At 54.1% G+C, this 26,207-nt stretch overlaps 1 protein-coding gene across 2 annotated transcripts in view; it reads right to left on the bottom strand.

The window, feature by feature from the left end:
- The window catches only part of EPHB2 (EPH receptor B2), a 134,394-nt gene that overhangs the window by 28,809 nt on the left and 79,378 nt on the right, over positions 1 to 26,207 (bottom strand). For both annotated transcript variants that reach the window (XM_058818689.1, XM_058818690.1), the window contains exons 4-5: positions 16,389 to 16,544; positions 14,988 to 15,323 (exon numbers count right to left, since the gene is read on the bottom strand). In XM_058818689.1, the coding sequence (XP_058674672.1) occupies positions 14,988 to 15,323; positions 16,389 to 16,544 (492 nt within the window). The remainder of the gene's footprint in view (positions 1 to 14,987; positions 15,324 to 16,388; positions 16,545 to 26,207) is intronic.

The following is a 26,207-nucleotide window of genomic DNA, read 5'->3' as shown; positions in this document are numbered from 1 at the left end:
TGAATCCCTTAACCTCAATGTTATTTGACTGCACAGATTTCACAGAATATTTTGAGTTGGAAAGGATCCACAAAGATCACTGAGTCCATCTCTGAAGTGAATGGTCCATACAGGGATCAAACCCACACCCTTGGCATTATCAGCACGGGGCACTGAGGCAAACCCAACCACTGCAGTCCTTGAAAGGCACTTTCTGCATCCTCTTGATCAGGGATGGCCTCAGACTCCTCACAGTGCAGTGCTGTGGCTTCCTTGAATTGCTGGAGAAATAAACCACACTGAAGCCACCAGTGGAGTGTAAAACAAGCTTAATGAAAATCCACTGATGTACAAAGCCAACGTGCCCCACACGGTGACCCCACGGGAGGGATGCCAGGGATGCTTCTGTGGTCACCACCCTGAGCCCTGCATGGCCACACAACGCTGCTCACAGCCAGACCCCTGCCCAGGCCGGACATTTGGCAGTTTATCTCAACCCAGGGAGCAGAGCAGAGTTCTGTGGCTGGGGCAGCTCTGCAGGATCAGTGTGGGGGTGCTGGCAGCTCTGCAGCACACACAGAGCACTGCCTGGGCTCAGGAACTGCAAACACTTGGGAAGGATGGGGTTCAGGAGGTCCCCCCATGCTCAGGTGTTGCCAGCAGAGCTGCATGGCCATCACCTCCCTGAAGGGATCACCCCTGAGCTTTGCCAGGGCTGGGCTGGCAGAACACCATCTGGGCTGATCCCACAGCGTGGGCACCAGCTCCGGGGAGGGGATTCTGCTCCTCTGCTCGCCTCTGGAGAGACCCCCTTGCAATTCTGCCTCCAGCCCTGGGGTCCCAGCACAGAAAGGATGTGGAGGAGTTGGAGCAAGTCCAGAGGAGGCTATGGAGATGCTCTAAGGGCTGGAGCCCCTCTGTGCTGGAGCCAGGCTGGGAGAGCTGGGGAGGTTCAGCCTGGAGAGGAGAAGGCTCCAGGGAGAGCTCAGAGCCCCTGCCAGGGCCTGAAGGGGCTCCAGGAGAGCTGGAGAGGGACTGGGGACAGGGGATGGAGGGACAGGACACAGGGAATGGCTTCCACTGCCAGAGGGCAGGGATGGATGGGATATTGGGAAGGGATTCCTGGCTGTGAGGGTGGGCAGGGCCTGGCACAGGGTGCCCAGAGCAGCTGTGTCTGCCCCTGGATCCCTGGCAGTGCCCAAGGCCAGGCTGGATGGGGCTGGGAGCAGCCTGGGCTATGGAAGGTGTCCCTGTCCATGGCAGGGGATAGAATGGGATGGGCTTTAAGGTCCCTTCCAACCCAAATCATTCTGGGATTTGAAGACACCTGAAGACATTGTCCTTTCAAACCAGGCTGGCTCAATGCCACAAGGTGGACATAATCAGGCAGGTCTCAAATCCCACTACACACCACATTTTCCATGAAGGCATCCTTAAGGAACAACTGGGATCTCAAGTCCTGCTTGACTGACTGTCTCCCAGGAATGCTCAAATACCCACTGGGGAGGAAATGTCTGGTCCCAGTGGGGTTTGGCAAGGGAAGCACCAAAGCCACCAGGCTGGTTCTGACCTCCCCAGAATCAGTGTAGCAGCTTCAGCCTCACAGAGGCCAATGCCTCTGGTACCACGAGGTGGGTCTGGCCCGTGTCAGGGTGGGGCTGACACATCCTGATGCTCTCATCTAACAAAAGGGTAACAGCCAAGGGAATGCATCCTGTGCTCTTGGCTTGGTCCCAGAGCCATGGTGTGGAGTCAGTACCAGCAGGACAGACACAGCCCAGGCTGTGCTGCTCTGATCTCTCTCCATGTTCATTATCCATGTCTAGGTGAAGCAGTTGGACCAGATGATCATTGTAGGTGTTTCCATTTGAAATATTCTATATTCCATTCCATTCCACAGACTGTGCTGAGGAAAGGGATGACCCAAGAGGCCTAGGTGCCTCCACACGGAGCAGAGAAGAGCTGTGAAGGCTGACAGGACTGAGCCCTCCTCTTCCACTGCTCCTTTCCATTCCCTAGAGCACCAAATCCCAGCAATGCTGCTGGGATGGGACTCCCAGAGCTTCTGGCCCATGACCACACCAAGGAAGGGAAACTGTATTAGGTGAATCTTTAAACCTCCAAGAATGGGGCTCCCCTCAGTAGCCCCTCTGTATCAGCACCCCTTAGCCTTTCTGATTAGCTCTAGATAAAATCCCAATTTTTGGTCATAAAACACATTCCTTCTCTGCCACATCCCTGTAAACGAGCCCCACATGTCCTGTCTCCCAGGCACTGTGTCTGAGGCACATCCAGAATTTAAAATATGTCTTCTAAAGGAGAAAAAAAAAAAAATAAGAAAAGGTAAGAGATCACAAGTGATGGTCTGGGCCCTGATTATGAAGCTGAAGCCACTTTTATGAAAGAGCTTCCTTTTTTTTTTTTTTTTAAAGAGCTTTTGCTTAAGATCCCATCCAGGCACATCTCTCTTTACAGCTTTACATCTTTGACTGAAAGCATGTCCAGGCTCCCCTGTGGCAGAGCTGCTCTCTGAGGATGCTGTGACATGAGGATAACACCTCCATGGCTCCAGAGCAGCACCTCAAGGCTCCCTCAGCTAAGGGAAACCAAACCCCAGGTGGCACAGATCCATCACACAAAGGCAGCTTAACCTGCACTGATCCTCCACAAGAGGCTTTGGGATCTGTAAGTAAGGATTTGCCTGATCTCCTGCAGGGACAAAGGGGGGTGTTGGTTACATCATGAAGCCTCAGGCTTGGCATAGCCAGAATCTGAGTTTCATACAAATATTTGCTTCTTTGGGACTTGCTGGAAATGGTGAAAAGTTTTAAGGGAAAAAGGGAAATGGAAGAAAACAGAAAGGAACAAAATGTGAGTTTTCCAGGAGAAACAATCACTTTTTAATCACAGGAAAAGCTGAAGAAGGTCACACCAAACCCAGAGCAGCATGATGAGACAGCACAAGAACAGAGCAATTTAGCAGAGAATTGGGAAAGTTCCATAACACCCAGGTCTGAACACCTGCACAAACCCAGGCAGAGCTAAAAATAGCTAAAACACTTGTGTTTGACCCCCTGAGTATGCTACAGACACACCCCCTGCTTCCTTTGAGGACTTCAGATGATGCTGAGCCCACTAGGCCCCTGGGGAGGTTTCCCTCAGCTCTCTTTTAAAATGCACCCTTTATTTTCACATTAAGATGTATGGACTTCAGTTTCCAACTGCAGGAACTTTTCTGGGTTTTGTAACTAAATGGAGGAGGAGTCTAGAAAAAGAACATTGTCATCATGGACAAGCTGAAAGACAGTGAAAATATTTCCTTTTTGTCCATGGAGTGTTGGAACTGGAAGATCTTTAAGGTCCTTTGCAGCACAAATCAGACAATGATTCTGTGATTCCTTTCTGTTTTCCAAGTAGTTTCCTGAGCACTTCACACATTTATCAGCCTGATAACTTCCTCCTCTATCTTTTCTAATTTTTTGTTAATCTCCTTTTCAAACATAAACCTCAAAACTGAGTTCAGTACCCAGCACCCATCTCCTTGCTGAGGTTTGATATTCCTGAGTGTGTCCAAGGTGACACTTCCCTGCCTCAGCTCAGCCCTGCAGAGCTGCTCTTCCCTCTCCCCTGGGCACTTCCACTGGGTATTTTTGGCTGTGCCCCCAGCTCAGGGAGGGAAGTAGGCTGTTCCTGCATTTCCTATCATCCCAGTTCTGCTGGGAGTGGGGTGAGAGATCCTCGATGCATCCAAAGTTCATGTAATTGTCTCTAAAGCCCAGGGAAATTCATTAGGAGAAAGCTGACAAAAAGCAGCAGGAGGGCATCACACAATGAAGAATTGTTTTGGGGCAATGAGAAAGAAATAGGCCCATTTTTCTCTTTGCTTCTATGTCTCTGAGTTGATTTGAGGGTTCTTAGGCAGCTCATGTGTTTGTCTCTCTAACCCATCCCCACAACACCACAACTCTGAGCAGTTCCAGGAGCCCCTGGACATCTCCTAGGACATATTTCTCTTTTATTCAACAAGAGCTTCCATCTGGGATCTATTCCTTTCTCCCAGCCCTGCTTTTTCAACATCCTGAGCTCACCTCCCTCCTATCCCACCTCTATCTGCCTCACCCCTGGAAGAGTCTAAGGCCAGGCTGGATGGGCTTGGAGCAGCCTGGGATAGTGGAAGGTGTCCCTGCCCATGGGAGGGGGTAGAATAAAATGATCTTCAAGGTCCCGTTCAACACAACCCAGTCTGGGATTCTGTGATTTTATGATTCAGTGTATTCTGGCTCATCCCATCCCAAAGGACCCATCAGGGCATCCTTGTCTAATAGACTTTGATAGCAGAGGCCAATTTTCTGTGTCAGGTCCTGACTCTTGGGCCACCATCACTGCCAGTGTTTTTTAGGATGTCTGGCTCAAATAAACCAAGCCCACATCCAGCTACACAGATGTCCATGGCACTCCAGGGCCACTTTGCAGCTTTGGTGCTGCTGTGACCTGGAAGGTCACAGTGTGCAGGCTGGGAAGCTGGAGCACTGCTGTAAAGGGAATAAAATGGGAAAAGACCCTGCCAGCAGCCAGGGCAGCACTGCAGGGAGCAGCCCAGGGGCTCAGACTCTGCTGGCAGCATCTCCTGGGAGTGTCTGGTGGGACTGTGTGGCTCCAGCCTGCAGGGGGGACATGAGGATCTCTCCACAGCTTCTCTTTCATCATCTTTAGACCCATTTAGACCCATGCAATCTTCCCCCCAGTCTGCAGCCAGCCCCCCTTCACCTGCCAGTCCCAAGGCTGAGCCCCTACTCCTGCCTAGTGGGGCAGCGCTGTAGAGATCCCGGTAAAATCAAAGCATCCATTCCTCTGCTGGCTTAGCTGGGAGAATCAGGTTACAGGCAGCAAACCCCCTATCTCTGATCACTTTAATTCCACTAACCCATGTCATGTCAGACAGAGTCAACATTTGCTCTGGAAAACACTCACAACTCAGAGAGAGCAAAGCCAGCCCAGCCCGTGGCCTCTCCCTGGCAACACTTTGAAATCACCCAGGGGAAAAGGGGAGGTGAACAGCTGGGAGCTTTCCAGCATCTCCTCGGAGCCCTCCTGACAGATCTCGGTCCCTGGAGTGTCAGGTTACTGGATGGGGAGAACTGCTTTTATTATAGGAAGGTCAGCAGGGAATTCTGGCATTTTCAATTACCCCGTGCAGCAGCGGCTGTGATCGGGGTCAGGATTAACTGCCTGACCCCCGGCTGAAGACAGAGTGGCAGGGAAATGCACCATGATGCTGCAAGGCACCAGCCAGTCCAGAGGCCACGGGACAGGCCAGGGAGTGGGGAGATGTGGGGGAGAAGGCTCTGTCAGGGCAGAATTTCTGTCAGAGCATCTGGCAGGGGATGCCTGTGACTGTCCTGCCACTGTGCAAAGGGGGAGACTTGGAAAGCCTTGGGGGAAGGGGGCAAGCTTTCCCCTCACTGCCTTCACCCAGGGACTCAGTCTGAGTGGGGGACCCAGGCAGCTCCAACATGTGGGGAGCAGGATTCCCTGTGGGTCCAGAGCATCCCCTGTGGGTCCAGAGCATTCCCTGAGGGTCCAGAGCATCCCCTGTGGGTCCAGAGCATTCCCTGAGGGTCCAGAGCATTCCCTGAGGGTCCAGAGCATCCCCTGTGGGTCCAGAGCATTCCCTGTGGGTCCAGAGCATCCCCTGAGGGTCCAGAGCATTCCCTGTGGGTCCAGAGCATCCCCTGTGGGTCCAGAGCATTCCCTGAGGGTCCAGAGCATTCCCTGTGGGTCTAGAGCATTCCCTGTGGGTCCAGAGCATTCCCTGAGGGTCCAGAGCATCCCCTGTGGGTCCAGAGCATTCCCTGAGGGTCCAGAGCATTCCCTGTGGGTCTAGAGCATTCCCTGAGGGTCCAGAGCATTCCCTGAGGGTCCAGAGCATCCCCTGAGGGTTCAGAGCATTCCCTGAGGGTCCAGAGCATCCCCTGTGGGTCCAGAGCAGGGCATTCCCCAGGACAGTGTTCCCACACCCCGTGCAGTGAGGCTGGAGGTGATGCTGTGCAGCAGCCAGGACACTGCTGTGATCAGTCACAGAGCAAGGGCTGTCCTGACCTTCAATCCTCAGGGCTGGGGATCCAGGCTCCAGCAGTCTGGAGAAGTGTGTTTGCAGTGGCAGGAGCACACAGGGCCTCTGTGCAAGGCACAGGGGTGGGGGTGAGCACTGTTTGTCCACCATGGGCAGAGGGGACAGACAGGACAACTGAGCCCACATTCATTCCCAGAGACCTGGATGTCTCTCACCACTGTCTCACCTGCAGCTCTCCCTCCTTGCCCCACGGCACCCCAGGCCCACACAGTCCCCAGCAGGTGGGACAGTACAGACTGTCACTGTACAATGGTCCAACTGTCCCCACTCCAGGTGCCACCACTGACCCCAAGGACCCTGGTTTTTGTGCTCCTGTTCAGCTCAGAGTCCAAACCCATCCAGGTACTGAACTGAAAATCGGTTTCTCTGGTTAAAACCTCCCTCATTTTTTGCTTTTCTGGGTAAAACTCAATCTGGCCATTTAAGCATCACAGACCATGGGCCCTCCTGGAGAATGCATTTGAACTCAGATGCCTTCCTCCAGCATGAGCACTGAATGCACCACAGTGAGGAATACCTGGATGAGGAAGGGAAGAAGGGAGGATTCTTCACCTGCCCTCCATGGTGACCCTGCTTTGCATGGGAGGTTAGGCTGGAGACCTCCAGAAGCCCCTCCACCAGCACTTGTGTGTCTGTGGCCCTCCTGCTGAAAGGGTTCATTATTCCTGGACTATTACAACATTTGTCCCCCCAGTTCCTTTCCCAGTTCTGCCCCTGTGATGCCATGTTCAGGAGCCACACACTTTTGGAGCCAATTCTCTCCAGCAGAAGCTGAGGAAAGCAAGGAATGGCAGCACTGGGGACTCTTTAATAAGCAACATTTGCCCTTAAAGGAGTAAAAATTCTCAGGTCTGGGATATTCCTGGACTCGCTGGAGCTCTGGAAAATTGGTGTTTCACAGTGTGTGAGGTTTCTGTTCCGAGGTTCTTGGCAAGGTGGCCCCATCAGAGAGGTACCCACGCTGTGTCAAGTGTCTGGAAAACTTCCCAGTGGGCCCAGCCTGCAGCTCCTTGAGTCTGGAACTACAAACGCTGGAAAATCTTAAAAACATGGCAAAGCAGCCCAAAGCTGGTCCTGGCTGCAGCCCCACTCAAATCAAGGCAGGCTTTGGTGTAGATTACAGCCTTTAGAGCAGTTGCTAATGCCACAAGCCCAGGACTTGGCCCAGGCAGCCGAGGCTTTGGCTGTGTTTGAGCTCTTTGTTCAGGGGGGTTTGCAGTCCCATTTGTATGTGTCACCCGGCCTGCAGGGCTTTGTTCCCACACAGAGGAGCTGCTCCAGAGGCTCCTGGCACCCCCCACACTGCTGCCAGAGCAGCTTTGGGGTCACAAGGTACCAAGGGTGTCCCCACCTCCTGGACCCCTCTGCACGTGGAAAACTCATCTGCTCCAGATCATGGCATGTCCCCAGCAAAAGCTGCAGGGAAGCAGGAACACAGAGGGAGCCAGACCCCCCCTCCTCCAACCTGCCCCCCAGATTTTCCATAAAAATATACTTTCCCAAAAAGTGCCCATTAATTGCTGTCATTAATTGCATTAATTGCAATGATAACTGCCCTTAGGAACAACCTGACTTCAAAATTTCAAACATAGAAAGCTTAGAGCTATAGTCCTTGAAAGACATGTCTGCTGCAGAGCATCCATGCAATCACAGAATGGTCCAGCTTGGAAGGGACCTTTCCACCCCTGCCATGGCAGGGACACCTTCCACTGTCCCAGGTGCTCCCAGCTCCAGTGTCCAGCCTGGCCTTGGGCACTGCCAGGGATCCAGGGGCAGCCACAGCTGCTCTGGGCACCCTGTGCCAGGGCCTGCCCACCCTCACAGCCAGGAATCCCTTCCCAATATCCCATCCAGCCCTGCCCTCTGGCAGTGGGAGCCATTCCCTGTGTCCTGTCCCTCCATCCCTTGTCCCCAGTCCCTCTCCAGCTCTCCTGGAGCCCCTTTAGGCTCTGGCAGGGGCTCTGAGCTCTCCCTGGAGCCTTCTCTTATCCAGGTGAGCACCCCCAGCTCTCCCAGCCTGGCTCTGGAGGGGCTCCAGCCCTTGCAGCATCACTAAGTCTTGTTAATTTGTGACTGAACCTTTTCCCTTGCTCTCTTGCATTGGCAAACTCCAGCAGGTTTCCTGTGTAGGGGAAAGTTCTGGAAATCCCATTTTCTCTTGGGAAGAGCATTCCCTGCCCAGCCCCAGAGGTGCAGCTGCCTCCTGCACCCTGCCAGGGCAGGGATGGCCATGGAGCAGCCTGTGGAGGGCCAGGCACTTGAGCATCTCCCTGCTTGCACAGGGGCACACACAGACTCAGCCCTTCCCACAGGGACCCCAAAAAGGACTGGAGGACACCCAGCCAGGAAGTTGCAGTAACCCCTTTGGAACGACTGCCAGCTTCCCCAGCTGCCCCAGGGCACTGCCCCAGGGCTGTGTTTGCCAAGGGCAGCAGGAGACATAAATCAGCCATCTGCAACACAGGAGAAAAGGAGAGCCCTGGAGCCTTCCCATCAGCTCCCGGCACAGCACAGAGCAGGGATGGGGGCACACTGAGGGAGCCCCTGGTTCAGCAGAAGGGACTTTCCACCACATCCATCATGGACAGACTGTTGTTTCTGACCAAAGTCAGATCCAGATGCACTGCAATAGGTTTCTGAAGCCCCAGGCAGGTGAGGGAAAAACGATCCTCAAACTCATGGTGTAACTTATGCAACAGGGAAGGCTGGGAGTCAGCAGGAGGAGGAGCCCACAGAGACGGAGGCGGGCAGGGAAGGGCATCTGCTCGGGAAGCTCCAGCAGTGCAGCCCATCCCCTGCTCTGCCAACATCCCCCAACTGCCCACCACAGGAGAGGGAAGAGGCTCCTGAAGAGCCAGCAGCTGACAAAGCTCCTGCCATCTGCTGCAGATGGTCTCCAGTGGCACAGGAGAAGGGATTTGGGCACGGCAGGGTCCCTCCTGGGCACTCACTGCCAGCTGCTGCAGGCTGGGGGATGCAGTGAAGGCAACAGGCTGGGGCAACAAGAGAGGGGAGGAGGGCAGCAAAAGCAAAGCCACATCATGTTTTGGTGGCCATCAGGGTGAAGATGGGAGCTGTGGGTAAATGGAAGAGGGAGAGGAGATAGATGATGGAACCAGGATGGTTACACAGGTCCATGGAAGGTAAGGTCTGGATCTTAACAGGGTAAGAGAAGCAGCCATGAGGATGTCAAGGTTTCAGGAGGTTTGGAGCATGGGAACAGGCTGAATTGTCAGAGAAACACAACCAGGGAAGTCTCCAAAAGATGAAACCTGGGATTTAAGTGACCTCAGGACAGCAGCCCAGCAGATCCTCCAGCTTGCTCTGTCACACAGAGAAACAGGCTTTGTCCTGGCTCCTCCATGTGTGAGATGGCTCCAAAGCTCAGGAAATTTCTGCTTTTCTCCTTTTTGTGTCAGTTTTCTGCACAAGAAGTATCCTACCAGGTCTTGAAACATCAAGAAGTATGAAGGTGCTTCTCATGGACCTCAGTCACCTCAGCTCAGCTGAGGCTTCCCCACTCGGGTCATTGTGGTCTCCCATTTCTGCAGTTCCTGGACAGACTGCACAGAACCACTTCCAGCTTGCAGTTCCCCAAATCAAATGTTTTACTGGTGTCCTGACAGACACAGAAATACAGACTGGTGTCCTGTATTTCCTTAGAAAAGCAGTGATTTCATTGGGAAAAAAAGCAGCAATCTACACAGGCTCATGTACAAGGAGCTGCTGGGCTGCCTGTCCTTGATGGCTCAAGACTAATTCTCTTCCTGAAAGGTGTTTTAGCTAAAGCCAGGACTGAATTGGAGGAAAATTCCCATCCCTAGAAGTGTCCCAGGCCAGGCTGGACAGGGCTTGGAGCAGCCTGGTCTAGTGGAAGATGTCCCTGCCCATGAGAGGGGGTAGAATGACCTGAGCTTTAAGGTCCCTCCAGCACAAACCACATTCTGGGATTCTGGGATTTGAACTGGTATTCAGGCTGATCTAAAACATCTCTGGGCTAGAACCTTGGAAACTTAGTCAAATGAAGAGCAATGGCCATAAATCATAGCTTGGGAGGGTCAGGTTGGCCATTGGAAGAAGTTCCCTCCCCAGGAGGGCGGTGCAGATGTGGGACAAGTCAGTGGGACATGGGGAGAGTTCTGCCTTTGGAGATAACCAACAACTGCTGGCAGCAGCCATGCTGTAAGTGGGAAGTTGGATGAGGAACCTGAGATACTCAGATGTTACAACTTCCTGCCTTTTATTCTGGAAGAAACAGGAAAGTGGAGTGTCAAAATCTTGTTGAAGTTCAAGGTCAGCTTGGATGGGGCTTGGAGCAACCTGTGCAAGTGGAAGGTGTCGCTGCCCATGGCAGGAGGTGGGACTGGGTAATCTTTGAAGTCCCTTCCAACCCAAACCATTCTGGGATTCTATGATAAACAAATACTCAGAGCTTTGAAGCTCTGGAAAGATCATTCCAGCCCTTTGAGGTAATTTCTGCACTTTCCCAGGTTTGGTTTCACAGACACTAACTCCTGGCTGCAGCAGGGCCCAGCCGAGCAGCACGAGAGAGAACAGGAGGAGCCACTGCTCCTGCTCGTGTCCAGAGCAGCACAGGCTCTCCTGTGCCTCCCTCACAAGCAGGGAGCCAGACACATCCTCTGACACACACTGAAAGTGAGAAGATAAAAGCAAGGCTCCCTGTGCCCCAGGCAGTACAAGCCTCCTGTCCCTGTCTAGCCAGCAGCATCACTGATGTGACAAGCAAACAGCAGGCTGGGATGGCTGCTGAGAAGGTCTGGTCCTGCCCACCCCACCCCTTCACCTCACCTGATCCCCAACCTCTCCATGGCCCTGCTGCCTCTGCCAGCAGAGCTCCAGGGCTGTGGCTGCAAGGGAATTGTTTTGATTGAAGGTGAGGGGGAAACCCTTCCTTTCTGCACAGCCTGGGATGTGTCTCACCCGTGCTCCATCGCTCATGGATGAACTCCTCAAGGTTTGTAGCAGGATCAGGCTGGGCTCAGTCCAGTGCTAGGAGACCCCAGCAGAGCAGGGCCATGGCCCATGTCCTCACTTTGGATGGTGGCCACCTGTCCTTGAGCTCATGGGCTCCTCCAAGGCCTGTGGGGACAGCCCTCCCCAAAAGACCCTGCAGGGCTGGGACCCCACCTGGGCTGTGCCAGCCACTGAAATTCAAACCCTGCTGATGCCTGGCATGCACCTGGGGCAGGGCTGTGAGCTGCACATCTTCCTGGCCAAGAGACCTGGAGAATCATGGAAGGTTGGGAAAAACCTCCAAGATCATCAAGCCCAACCTTTGACTGAATGCCACTTTGTCCACTAACCCGTATCACCATGTCATGACATACTGCTGGAAAATGCCACCCAGAATAATAATGAAAATAATCATAACAACTTTTCTGGATCTGTAGAGGGGGAGAAATCATCCTGATGGGTTTATCAGGACAATGGATTGGTTTCCTTCACACACAGTCCTTGTATTCCCTCTGTAAGGGCCCTTTATGGCTCTCTGTGGCTCTGTTTGCAGCCAAGAGCCTCTGACACCAGCACTAATCCTCCCTCCTTATCCCCTCTGACAAGAGTTGCTCACAAAAGGGACACATTCCCAAGAGCCTGGATGCTCTCTTACCCCCACCACTGGGAGGTCTTGAATTTCTCTCTGGATACTCCAGAGCCCAAGGCTTCTTCCTCCCTCCTCAGGTCACAGCAGCCAGTTACCAACAAGTGCCCTTCCCACTGCTATTAACTCATTCCTGACCATGGAGCCCTTTCCTTCAGCTTTCCCAGGGCACTCAGCCTGTCCATGGTGTGGACAGAGCCTGCCAGCCCTCACAGCACCAAGACTCTCCCCATCCCCAGCAGTCCCCAAGGAAAGGCCACAAATTTGTAGTCAGGGGCTGCCAGCAAGAGCTGGTGCCTGGCAAGGCTCTCAATCAGTCAAGTGTTGTTATCCAGAGCCCTGAGCTCAGCTCCTTGACCCCTTGGGATGCTGGCACGGCTCTCTGACACCCTCCTGGCACAGATCATTTGTTGAGGAATGGCTGGGAAAGGACTTTTGGTGGCACCCAGGCTCTGTCATGGTCCCTGCAGACAGGACTGAGCACATGGATAGTTCTGGATTTTTCTCCTGAAGGGATGCTGGGCTTTGGGGATGAGGTACTGCTCAGCTGCAGGGTGTGAGGAGCAGCAGTGCAGGTGAGCTGCAGATGCACAGGTGGAGCTGGAGGTCGAGGAGAGCCTGCTGAGAAGAGCAGAGAGAAAAGCCAGCCTGGGCTCAGAGGTGCCAGAAGGCATTGCCCAGGAAGGCAGGAGGATCATGTTCATGGGCATCCAGTTAGCTGGAAGGGGTCATGGCCATGGGATGATGGCCACCCAACCATCACCCAGCATGTGCCACCCACCTGGGCACACTCAGGACCTTCCCTCCCTCTGGCTGCTCTAGAGGGGGTGTTTCCTTACTCTCACAGGAGATTTCTCCTGGGATCCCAGAATGGTTTGAACTGCAAGGGATATAAAAGCTCATCACTCCTTGCCATGGGCTGGGACAGCTTCTACTATCCCAGGGTGCTCCAAGCCACATCCAACCTGGTTTTGGGCAATTCCAGGTATGGGACAACTACAGCTTCTCTGGGCACCCTGTGCCAGGGCCTCCTCACCCTCCCAGGGAAGAATTCCTTCCCCATATTCCATCCAACCCTGTCCTCTGGCAGGGGGAGCCATCCTCCCTTGTCCTGGCACTCCATGCCCTTATAAAATGTGGGTGCTGAAGAACTAGTGACACCTGAAGGTTGTGGATGCTGCTGGTGATGGGGCATCTCTCCTCAGTCCTGCATCACAGAGGGTCCCCAGCACACACCCTGTGTCCCTTGGGGAACCAGGGGGGTTTTCCTTGCTTCCTGCAGGGCTGCAGGACCCCGAGGGGTGGTGGGCACTTTGCTTTGTCCAGCTGTGGCAGGAGCACAACCCCATCACACATCCAACAATGCAGCCCCAGCTGGCTCCTCCATCCAGAGCCAAGGCAGAGGGAGGCTCATCCTCCCTCTGCTCCCTCTCCTCTCCCCCAGCACCCCCCATTCTCCTGTCCCAGCTCTGCCTTTGTGTCTGCAGCTTCTGTTACCAACTGCTAATGATCTACATCAAGGCTGCCAGGCAGTGCCGGTGCGAGTGTAAGCAGAAGAATCCAGAGCCTCTAATTACAGAGGAATTAGCAAGCAGACAGTTAGTGTTTAGTGCTAATGAATAGATACATTAGGAGAGACATCACACAGGCTGAGAAGTGTGAGCCCTGATAATAAAGGAGTGTCAAACCAGGGAAACACAAGGAGGAGGATGCAGGGGACTGAAAAGGATTTGCCTTCGACTCAGCTTGCTGGTTCTGCTCAGGTGGGAGCAGCCACGGGTGATCCATGAAGGTTCAAGCACAGCAGAGAAATGCAAGTATGAAATATGAGCATCAAATGATTAATCCATAGTACAGGACCACGGTGGGAGGGTGCAGAGCCCCTTCCCAGCTCCAGGCAGCATTTCAGCCACCCCATCTCCATCAGATAAAGGAAGCTGGTCATCCAGACCCATTCCCCCCTCCTTGGGGCAGCCTGTCTCTGCTTGGAGCCAAACCATGGCTCAGCCTGTGTCAGACCTGCCTCCAGGGCTTCAAAAACACCCTGGCCCCACTCCCAAACTAACTCCACATCAGAGGGCACCATAATAATTACTCCAGACATTTCTGCACGTTCCCTCTGTCCTCAGGCTCTGGAAGTGATGCCCAAGTGATGCCCACCTGCCCTTCTGCTGTTTCACCCCACGCACCACCCCTGGCAGCCAGGACACACCATGGCCTCCAGGTGATTCACCCACGTCTGCCAAATACAGCCCTGGGGGTCAAGAAGTGTCCAGGGCACTTCAGAGGAACCAGAATCTCTCCTGCTCCCCAGCAGGGCTGTGCCTCACTGGCATCCTTCCACCTCAATCCCACTCAGCCGAGCCCCAGGCTGTGCCCAGCTCCAGATGGCTCCAGGTGGGCTGGGAAGGCAGCCCTGGCCAGCAGCTCCGTGGGGCTCCTGCCACCAGCACAGCTGCCAGGGGGACCCTCCTGGGAGCAGCACTACCAGCCACTCTGACCATCCCTCCCCCAGCAAACCCACCCTGCACAGAGCTGGAGACCCCACTGAAACCCTCCCAGCTCTGTGCTTCAGCTGCTTCACCAGGCGACTCTGGAGAAGAAGCTCTGCCTTGGGGGCACGCTGCAGCTTTTCACTGAAATAAGGGATATTTTGACACCCAGGGCTTGGGATTCACTCAGGAATTGCCAGGCACTCATCACCACCAACACTATGGAATAAGCAACACTTCACCCCACTCTTGTCCCCTTCCAGCCCACAGGGACCCAGCCAGCACTGCCCAGGGACCCTGCCCATTCCTGATACCTCAGGTTTTAGCTTTTATATTTTTCAGATTCTATTCTGCTTTAATGTGTAAGTTTGGGCTTCATATTAGGGGATGGTGAGCTCTCTTCACAGGTATTCCTGCTCTAGCTGGGGACCCAAGGGCAGCTGATTCAGATCTCAGGCACAAGAGCATAAATTATGTGGGCTGAAGAGAGAAAACAAGAAGGATGGACTTCATGGGCTAAAGCTGACAATTAGCTCCAAGATGCAAATGGACCAAAACATATAAAAGTGTGAGATTCTGTGACCAGTCAACCATTTTTGTGGCCATTTTGGGTTGTGCTGCCCAAGGTGGATCTATTTGAGACCTCTTTATAAATGCCTCCTCTATTCTTTAGCTCTGTGTTCTAGCTCAGCCTTCACAGGGCATTCCCCCATGCCAGCCCACCCTGCTGTGGGAGCTGTGAGGGAGGGGCACAGGGCCTTACCGGCCTGGTTGGTGGTGATGTTCACAGAGGCGAACTGCGGGGAGAAGGGGCTCTGGTCGGTGACGCCGTTGACGGCCTGGATCTCGAAGGTGTACTGGGTGTGGGCCAGCAGGTCGCTGATGTAGATGCGGGGCTCGGTGAGGCCCAGCTGGCGCGGGGCGAACTGCACGTTGTCCCCGCAGCGCGTGCAGGCCCCGCGGCCGGCCCCGCAGCTCTTGCAGATGATGTTGTACACCAGGTCCTCGCGGCCCCCCGAGTCCCGCGGGGGGCTCCACTCCAGCATCAGCGACGTCTCGTTCACGCTGGAGATCACGGCCTGCGGGGCGGACGGGATGGCTGCAAAGAAAGGGAGCACACAGGAAGGTGTGAGCAGCTGCAGCCCTCCTCCTCCCCATCCCTGAGCAGGCTCTGTGAGCCGAGCCCACAGGGGCTCCCAGCCCAGAGGGACTCCCAGCCCACAGGGGCCCAGCCCACGGGGGTTCAGCCCACAGGGGCTCAGCCCACAGGGGTTCAGCCCACGGGGGTTCAGCCCACAAGGGCTCCCAGCCAACAGGGGCTCAGCCCACAAGGGCTCCCAGCCCACAGGGGTTCAGCCCACGGGGGTTCAGCCCACAAGGGCTCCCAGCCCACAGTAGCTCAGCCCACAAGGGCTCCCAGCCCACAGTAGCTCAGCCCACAGGGCTCAGCCCACAAGGGCTCCCAGCCAACAGGGGCTCAGCCCACAAGGGCTCCCAGCCAACAGGGGCTCAGCCAGCACTGCCCAGGGAGCCTGCCCACCCCTGATGCCTCAGGTTTTCGCTTTTACATTTTTCAGATTCTATTCTGCTTTAGTGTGTAAGTCTAGGCTTCATATTAGGGGATGGTGAGCTCTCTTCACAGAGTAGGTAGATAAAACAGTTCCTGGTCTAGCTGGGGACCAAGGACAAATGATCCAGATCTCAGACTCAAAAGCATAACCAATGTGGGCTGAAGAGAAAAAACAAGGATGGGACTGCATGGGCTAAAGCTGTGATTGGACAATTAGCTCCAATATGCAAATGGACCAAAACATATAAAAGTGTGAAACCCCGTGATCTGTCATCCATTTCTGTGGCCGTTTTGGGTTGTGCTGCCCAAGGTGGATCTATCTGAGGCCTCTTAATAAATCCCTACTTCTCTTGGTGTCAGGGGTGTGTGCAGCAAGCTGGACATCCAAAGCAAAGAGGGGGAATGAAACCAGTCCTCTTACCCCACGCTAATTTGATTGTGTGAAAGTCCGGGCAAAATTTACCAGTTAGTTTGTGTAGTGCCCCCAAAACCCCACTGGGACAGACACCTTGTCAAGCATCCCTCAGTGCTCTGACTGAGTGCCATGTCCTTTCCCCACCACATGGTCCCTCCCAGCTGCCCAGCCCCACATACTGGTGCACGGCATGTCCACGGGGTCGGCATCTGCCCGGTAATATCCATTCCGGCACACGCAGTTTGTGGCCCCCTCCGAGGTTGTCCGGCTGTTGATGGGGCAGTGGACGCACCCTTCATCCCCCTGGCTGGCCTTGAATGTTCCTGAGGGACAGCCTGGAAGAGAAGAGAGCAGTGGTGAGCAGTGAGAAGGGGGCTGGGGGGACGCCTGGAGCTGCCCAAACCATCCCTGGGGCTCTGTAGAGTGCAAAGGAAATCCTGACAACTGCAGGTGGGCACCACAGAGAAGGTGCAGCTGTTGGGAAGGCCCTGAGGAGGCACCTGCAGAGGTGGGTCCCCACATAGACACCTCTGTCCCTGTTCCCCAAGCACAGAACAGATTCTATTCTGCAGAACAGGGACTGTAGGAGTGCAGAGGGAATTTTCAGCCACTGCTACATAAGATGTCAGTACCAGGTCAGACCATGGACACCAGAATCCTCCCCCAACAGCGACTGTCAGAGAGGTTTAGGCTGGATATGAGGAAAGGCTCTTCCCCAGAGGGTGCTGCCACTGCCCAGGTTCCCAGGGAATGGGCACAGCCCTGAGGCTGCCAGAGCTCCAGGAGCATTTGGACACTGCTGCAGGGACACACAGGGTGGGATTGTTGGGGGATCTGTGCAGGGTCAAGGGTTGGATTTGATCCCTGTGGGTCTCATCCAAGTCAGGATATTCCATGATTCCAGGAACACCCAAGGAGCAGGGCATGAACCAGGTGCATGTGTTGCCCATAACACTTCCCCGCTCCCTTCTGAGATGCAGCTCCTTGCACTCAATACCCCATGTCAGTGTTTCTCCATGTTACCCACTCAGTTTTTTATTCCCTGCAGATGTCCTGCACCTATTTTACCCCTAAAGAGCCCTGTGCTGTAACCACACACTGCAGGAAGAAACTGCTGCTCTCTGCTTCCAAGCCAAGCTGCCATCCTTGATGCCATCCCACATTTCCATAGCTGATGGACACTCAATCACCATCTGCCTTGTCCACAACTTCTAGAGTTGTCCAAATCTCTGTCGTGCCCCACACTGCATAACACCATTCACTGTTTTATTCTCTTTTTTCGGCAATGCCCACATTGTTTTTTAACCAGTGACTGTGAAAGCCCCAGGATCTGAGTTGTGAGGGACATTGGGCCAGCTCCCAGCTCATCTCTACAGGTGTGTGTGAACTGGTCTACCAAAGATGCCCCATGGCAGATGGTCTTTAAGGCAGCTCCAAACCCAAACCATTCTGTGATTGCACCATCCCATGAACCTGGGGTTGTTTTCTCCCATTTGTATCACCTCAATTCTTTTGAATTCCAATTGCCTTCTCACTCCCTAGTCACACTGTCTCACAGGGTCCTTTTGCAACTCCCCACAGAGTTTTGTTTTCATGACATTGTAGATGTGGCACCTGGGGACCACATGGCAGTGCTGGGCTGATGATCCTAGGGGACATTCCCAACCTTAATGATTTTATGACTCAATATTACAAATAAACTGTTGGTTCTGCTGAGCAGTAGCAGAGGGCTGGGCTCTCCCTCCAGGCTCTGAGCCTCTCACAGGTGAGGAAGATGCTCCTCAAGCAGCAGCCACTCAACCCCACGTGTGTCCAGCCCCACAGGGTGGGTGAGGGGGGCACAGGGGTGTGTGGTGCCCACAGCAGACAGTGGTGAAGGCTGGACCACACTGTGACCCAGCACTAACAGATTCAGCACTCATGGATAAAAGCTTTCAACACCACAAAGTCCCGTCCAAGCTCCGGATCACCAGTGCCCAAGGAACGGCTCAGCTCAGACCGTTCCTCTGAGGTTACTCCTGTTGTGACTTTCTGTTCCTGTTAATTCTTACACACCCTGAAGAGCCTGGGGGGAGGCAGGTGGTTCCTGTGCTGAAACAAGTTTAACAAACTTTTCCTTCAGTCACCTGCCAAGGCTCCCAGGAATGAGGCAGACCAGAAAACAGCCTGGGACAAACATTCACTGGGGTTGCTGTCAGCAAGAGCCATTGCTAAGAAGTAGCTATTTCTTATCTGGGAAAAAAGGAAAAAAAGAAGGTTGGATTTTTTCTTCAGTTGCCATCTCCTTTTCTCCAGAATTAGCCTGAGTTTCCAATGAGAAAAGCTCTACAGAGAAATTCCATCAGCCCTCCTGCTGGCACTGTCTCTCCTTCCTCTCATGGTCAAAGGAGCTGTTGAGAACCAGGATCCTCCTCACGTTCCTGGGTCTTTCCATCGATCCCTCACCTGCTCCATTCCATTCCTGACCCCCTTCCCTCGGGACCAGCCCATCTCAGAGGGTGTTAAGCTGTTGGGAGAGGTGATGGCTGGGCAGTTCTGCATTCCCCAGAAGCAATGGGGACATGATAACAGGCTTCCTGCACTAATACCAATATTTGAGACACACAAAAGACCAAGAGATAAAATTGCTCTCATCTGACAGCCCAGGTGAAATGCAGGATCATTCCAGCAAGGATAGTTTCAGACAGGGGCCTCTTTCACCTTCCTGAGGTTTATTTTAAAAATAGATACTTTCCTATAATGCTTCTTCTGCATCAAGACAGAGAGACATCCAAAAAGTGCCCAGGCTGTGGAGTGTAGTGACTGCTCCAAGGGATAAAAACATTCCCCACACTGGCCCTGGCACAGGTCAATGGCTGGACAGGGATAAAAACTGAGGCTCAGTGGTTGTGCCTCAAAAATGCCGAGCTGGGACACTGAAACTCTTTGCAGAGCCACCAAAACACAGCCAGGAGTTTGGGCAAGTCCCTTCCTCCCCAGCAGCAGGTCCCACATGGGTAAAATAATCCTGAAAAAATCAGAACTTCTCCAAAGCTAAATGTTCTGAAATCATGTGTAAAGACAGGAAAATCACTGAAATTTGATGCAAAGTCCTTTTTTCTATTGATTTATTTTTCTACAGTAATGACAATCTCCAGAAGTAAAATAAATGAACATTGTCTTCAAAATTGTTCTGCTCCCTCCAGGTCTTCCCTTGGGTGAGAAAACAGTTTTTCTTTAGGAATTTACCCTTGTTTCCAGAAATTTCTTGTTTCCAGAATAAACACCAAATCAAATGTGAAACCTTCACACAGGGGCTAAAACCCCTCCTGCCTGAACAATGAGAACGTTCTCATCATGTTCTGGAAAGCATCACAGAATCATGGAATATCCTGAGCTGGGAGGGACCCACAGGGATCCTCCAGCCCAGCTCCTGGCCCTGCACAGACACCCCAACAATCCCATCCTGTGCCTCCCTGAGAGCCTTGAGCAAATGCTGCTGTGGCAGCCTCGGGGCTGTGCCCATCCCTGGGGAGCCTGGGCAGTGCCAGCACCCTCTGGGGGAGGAACCTTTTCCTCATGTCCAGCCTGACACAGACATGAGGACACCCCAGCTTTCTGCCCTGGGAGGTAACAGCAGCTTTGGGACATTGCTGCTTTTCCTGAGGCTTGCAGCAAGGACATCCATAGGAATTCCTGCTTGCCAAGAGGGAAATGAAAGAGTGGAAGCACATAAATTTCTACTTTATCCGAGCATCCTTCATCCCTGGAGGGTGATTTCGGTGCCAGTGGCTCTGGCCCCATCACTGCAGCAGTAATGGGGCTAACAGGGCTCACAGTCACCCTTCACAGCCCCATGGCAGCTGGGGTACAGCCCTGGAGGCAGCCTGGAGCACTGGCTGGGGTGCTGAGCAACACTGGGGCTCCTTGTTTCTCACTCACTCCCTCCCAGGGCATGGAAAGCTGCTTGTGCCTGGGAAGCCATGTGCTTTGGGAATCACAGAATACACTGAGCTGGAGTAGACCCACAAGGATCACTGTGTCCAGCTCCTGAAGGGAAGGGAATGCCATGGGAAGGCCCCACTGAGGATCCTGCCCTGGGAAGGCACAAAGAGACGCACAAGGATTATTGTGCCCAGCTCCTGAAGGGAAGGAATTGCCATGGGAAGGACCCACAGAGGATCCTGCCCTCCTGCAGAGAACCACACCAGGATGTGGGAGGCAAGGCCACCTCTGCTGCTGGCACCAAGCTTCCAGCCCTCCTGTCCCAGGGCAGTTCAGCAGGGAAAGGCATCCCAAAGCTCAGGGAAAGCTTTTGGCCAAACGTGCAGGAGGGGCCACACAGGGGTTCCCTGCTCCTTCGTGTCTCACTGCCTCTCTCTAACCAAGTGTTTAATTAATCCAGCGTGAGCTGGGCAGGCTCCAGCCAGGCTCTCCTGCATCCCAAACTGCCCTGGCCTTCAGAGTCCACCCCAGGCCCCTCCTGGAAACAGCTCTGAGCAAGCAGCTCCCTCCTGCAATAAAAGTTCCTAAAATGGCACCTTCAGCCCATGCTGAGGGCTCTGAGGGAGGAAGGATTCTTCTCAGCCCCTCTGCCTGGCCCTGTTTCTGCTGGCAGCAAGGATCCCTGAACTCCAGAGAGGCATTTTTAAAGGCTGATGGAAGCCAGGCAGCCCTGGCTGTCAGGATCTGCCAGGAGCCTTAAATCCCCAGCCTTATCTCCCCCTGGCTCCTCTCTCCCTGGGGGCCGGGGCTGGGGGCTGGCTCTGCAGCTTCCCTGCTGCTGCTGCAGGACCCAGGGCGGCTCCCCCGGCCACGTCCTGCCTCCTCTGGGGCTGTGGGGTCCCTCTCCATGCTTTTGGGATTCCTCCTCCATGCTCTTGGGGTCCTGGCCCCACAGCCCTCCCTGCTGCCACCTCATGCCCCTACAAACCCTAGGGGGGTGCCTTGGCCCCACAGCACAGTGCTGCTCCCACTCTGACCCCACATAAAATGAGTCCCACAGAGAGGCTCTTAAGGAGGAGGAGGAAAACAATGCCCTGGGCCGAGCCAGGAGGAGCATGGCCAGGACACTGGGGGAGGTGTTTTCCCCTCCCTTGCCAGGCACTGGGGATGCTGCCATGGTTAGGCTAGGGTTGCCCAGTTCAGGGGTGATATGGAGGAGCAGAAGAGTCCAGTGGAGAGTCACCAAGAGGGTCACCCTAGGGAACAGGGCATGGGAGAGGTGGGAAGAGCTGGATGGGGTAAGGGGGGATCTGGGGATACTGGGGTAAGGGGGGATCTAACTGCACCTGCTGAAGATAGGCTCAGACACTTCTCAGGGTGCCAGACTCTGCCACACAGGACAAGGACCACAGGTTCAGACAGGCTGTTATGAAAAGCTACATCTCCAAAAGATGGTGCTGACCTGGGAGAGGGGTGGTAGAGCTCCATCTTTGGGGTAGATTGAGCCCAATTGCATGGCTGCCTTGAGCTCATGCTGGGGGCACCCCCAGTGCAAATGGACATTGGACATGAGACCCCAGACCCTCCCTGACAGCACTTCTGGCTCTCCGCTCTCCATGGTGTGTGGGGCATTTCATGGAATCATGGAAAGGCAGGAGGGTTTGGGTTCAAAGGGACGTTAAAGCTCATCTCAGGTTCAATCACCTTCCACTGTCCCAGGCTGCTCCAAGCCCTGTCCAACCTGGCCTTGGACACTGACATGGATGGGGCAGCCATAGCTCCTATGGGCACCCTGTGCCAGGGCCTGCCCACCCTCACAGGGAAGAATTCCTTCCCAACATCCCATCTAACTCTACTCTGCTCCAGTTTAAAGCCATTTATGATGTTCTGTGCAGAACTATTATGTCTAACCAGCTCTGAATTTCCCCCTTTTCCTTTCATCAACCATACCCTGCTTGGAAGATGAGGTGGCTGCTGCAATGACATTGTCACTTTTCCCATATTCTGCTCCATTCTGTCCCTTGCACCTTGACCCTTGTTTTCAATCCTGCATCCAAACAGCAATCACTTTGTCTCACTTGTAAATTTTCCCTCCTCTGCTTGTTCCCGTCCCCTGTCCCTCAGCTGATGGGGTTTGTGCTCTCAATGAGAGGGAGCCTTTGGACAAGCCAAAGCAGCCACAGAGCCTTTGGATCCACTCCCACCCCCCCCCATGTCCCCAGGCTGCACAGGGCTGCAGGGAAGGGGACTCAGCTGGGCCTTGGGGAGGCAGTGGTGACACCCTGGATCCTGCACCTGGGAAGGAGTGAGGAGCTGGGACCTGCAGGTGCCAGGGGCCACACGGGTCCTCCTGCTTCCTCAGGGATAAATTCAATTAGCAGCCTGCTCTGTTACCTCATCCTCAGATAAGCAATTAATGCCACTGCCAGGTGCTGTCACTGCCAACAGCTCTTACAGCATTTGGAGAGCAGGAGAGGAAAATACAGGAGGGAAAACAGGGTTAAATGAGATTAACTGGAGGGGAACCTCCAGGATGTGGATTACAGAATTGTCAATAAAGGGAATGGTCCCAGTGGAAATGTTCCTGTTTAACCTCATCATTTTCCATGGGATGGGAATGGAAGCAAGACAGGACAAGCTGTGTAGCATCCTCCTGGCCCACAGACACTGGGCCAACTGACTGGGCCAACACCCTGCACCTCACCAGCAGCCCCAGGAGATCCCCTGTCCCATCACCTGCCCACTGCTGCTCTGGCCTCACAGCTGGAGGTGCCAGCACTCCAAACCCCACATTCCCTGCAGCAATGCTCCCCACCAGCCACCCCAGCTGCCCCCAGCTCCATCCCAGGCTCCCTCAGACACAACTCCCTCAAAGCGCCCTGCCAAGACTCCCACATGTGCCCTGCCTGTGCACAGCTCATGGCACTTTAGGAGCTCACACCTTGCTCTCAGCACCATCTCCTGTGTGCCTCGGTCCCCAGGCAGAGGGGCAGTGCTGGGACAGTGTGGGGCTGGGACAAGACCTTAGTGCTGTCCTCAGGGGTGTCACAGAGCTTTGGAGAGGACAGGGCAGGGCAGAGTGATGCCCTGCTCTGGGAGCTCCCCAAAACAGACCACATTGGAAGGTCTTACAAATTCAGAACTCAGCACATCCCTCTGGGTGTCCAGAATTACTGAGGACCCCCCCGGGGGGCTCAGAGACCCTGGCACACAGCCCAGAACACCTGGGGATTTGATTATGACCCCTGGAGCAAGTTGCCAGCTTTGTATGAGGACCTGAAAGTCACAGAAGTTTAAATAGTATAATAACGAAATTATCACAGGGTCAAAAGGTAAATTTTGGGATTTTTGGAATGGGGTTTTGGGGACAAGATGGAGGGACTTGGGTGTGTCTAGTCTTTCTTCTTCTTCTTCTTCTTCTTCTTCTTCTTCTTCTTCTTCTTCTTCTTCTTCTTCTTCTTCTTCTTCTTCTTCAGGGACTTGGGTGTGTCTAGTCTTTCTTCTTCTTCTTCTTCTTCTTCTTCTTCTTCTTCTTCTTCTTGTTCTCCATTTTTGCAGTGATGTTGGCACTTTGGGATTGGCTTAGAATAGAAGCTCACTGTCTAACACAGGTGATAGGTATTGGGAATTAAGTGTAAATATGCTATATGTAGTTTCTAGTATAAAGAGACAACATCGCCCCAGGGGTGGTCAGAGTGCCTTTGGCTGCCCTGCTGAGCAGAACTCGGGTGGGCAGGAGGAAAATTTTATAGATAAGAATTAATAAACAACTACAAGACCAAAAACTGAAGAGCTCTGACTTGTTCTTCGCACGCGCGGACCGAAGCAGAGACACCCTGCACATCTGGGGCATCATTTAACAGCAAAACTCCTGAGACTGCAAGGGGCAAACACACCCTGACCTCTGGGCAGACTGTCCTCGGCCCAAAGCTCCACAGACCCAGGCCAAGGCCCAAGGATCAAGGATGCAGCCTGTGGACACCATGGGACAAACCAATAGTGCTCATGGCACACCAGATCCAGGCAGGTGCAGTCCCTGCCCTCCTGAGAGCATCCCCAGCCCTGGCAGGAGGAGCCTGATCCCAGCCCTGGCAGCTCTCTCCCAGTGCTGTGTTCCAGCAGCAGAGCTGAGCTCTCACCTGGAACAGGCTTTGTACCAGGGGCTTCCCAGCAAATCCCCCCCTGCAGTTCCCAGGGTTCACAAGGTCACTCCCTTCCAGCACTGCTCCCGAGTTCAGGCATCTGGTGAGCCCAGCACACCTGTGGGCAGCACACCTGGAGGCCCCAGTCCTGCTGGGGGAGGGCACATCCATCAGAGCTGATGGGATTCCCTGTCACAGAGAAATGCCTGGAATTTCTTACCTGCCCTCGGTCAGCCTGGTTCAGCCTCCCCAGCCTGTCACAGTTCTTAAAGAAAAATGTGAAGTTTTCTGTCCCTGCCTGAGCATGTGGGACTGGGATGTTGCCAATATCCTCAGAGTACAGATGGAGAAGACCATAACCCAGCATTTATCCTGTCAGGGCCATCCACACACAAGGGGAGAGGACTTCCCTGTCCCTGTTTGGGGTCAGTCTCCTCTCCCAGGAATAAAGCAAAAGAACATGAGGAAACAGCTTCAAATTGTACCAGAGGAGGTTTGGATTGAATATTAAGGAAAATTTTGTCATGGAAAATATGGTCAGGTATTGGCACAGGCTGCCCAGTGCAGTGGTGCAGTCACCTTCCTTGGAAGTGCTCTAAAAACACATGAGTGTGCAGCTGGGGACAGGGTTAGTGCTGGGTTAATGGCTGGATTCAGTCCTAGAGAGCTTTTCCAACCTTAATGATTTCCTGATTCTCTGGTTCTGTCCCAGGGAGAATGGATCTGTGTGCCCATCCTCTGCTGCAGCCCAGGGGTGGCTGCAGCCCAGCAGCTCAGCTCTCTGCACACCTCCAGAGGCCTCCAGGGAGGCTGAAAGCAGGGAGAGAGTGCAGAGCCCAGGAGCACAGTGCTGGGGGCAGCAGATGCCTGCAAGCTCCTGCCTCGTGCGGACACCTGAAGAGCAGCTCAGGATGCAGCTGCCCCAAGGCCAAGCTCAGCAGCTCAGTGCTCTCCTGAAGCAGGACATTCCCAGCCCAGGAATGCCAGGTGAGGCTGCCCAGGAGCAGCCCCAGTGCCAGGCATGGGGGCAGCAGGAGCCTGCACAGTGCCAGCCTCCAAACCTTGTCTGGGTGCCTTGGCACACACAGAAGGAAGCAGAGCTCCAGGGGCTGGACAGCAGCATTGCTGGGAGCCCTGGGGTGACCTGCATGGAGCAGGGGAGCACTGGGGCACTGCTTTCATCACAGGAAGGACTTGCAGCTGCTGGGGTGAGTCCAGAGAACGCCAAAGAGAAGCTCTGAGAGCTGGAGCCCCTCCAGAGCCAGGCTGGGAGAGCTGGGGGGATTCACCTGGAGAAGAGAAGGCTCCAGGGAGAGCTCAGAGCCCCTTCTGGGGCCTGAAGGGGCTCCAGGAGAGCTGGAGAGGGACTGGGGACAGGGGATGGAGGGACAGGACACAGGGAATGGCTTCAGAGAGCTGCCAGAGAGCAGGGTTAGATGGGTGGGCAGGCCCTGGCACAGGGTGCCCAGAGCAGCTGTGGCTGCCCCTGGATCCCTGGAGGTGTCCAAGGCCAGGCTGGACGGGGCTGGGAGCAGCCTGGAACAGTGGGAGGTGTCCAGGTGTCCCTGCCATGGCAGGGGTGGAATGGGATGAGCTTTAAGGTCCCTTCCAACCCAAACCATTCTGGGAGTCTACAGCTTTATATTTTTATTTTAAACATGCTGCTCGGGCCAGCAGCCCATCCTTTCTCTTGATGTAAACACTGAAGAACTGCAGACTCCCACAGTGACTATTCTGAGCCAGCTTTCTCCAAGAGGTCCCCTGAAGAATTTAGGACCTTCATATTTTGTTACTTTGTTTGGTCTTGTTTAATTGTTTCCCAAAGCTTCTGCCTGGGAGAGCTGTGCCTGGGGAGGGAGGCCACGTTAACCATCCCAGGAACACTTCCCAGGGATTTAACCAGGGAAAGGAACAAACCAAGCAGGCAAGTGG

This window comes from Ammospiza caudacuta, chromosome 22 (assembly GCF_027887145.1).
Source record: "Ammospiza caudacuta isolate bAmmCau1 chromosome 22, bAmmCau1.pri, whole genome shotgun sequence".
Lineage (NCBI taxonomy): Eukaryota > Metazoa > Chordata > Aves > Passeriformes > Passerellidae > Ammospiza > Ammospiza caudacuta.
This window is presented reverse-complemented; position numbering and strand designations above follow the sequence as displayed.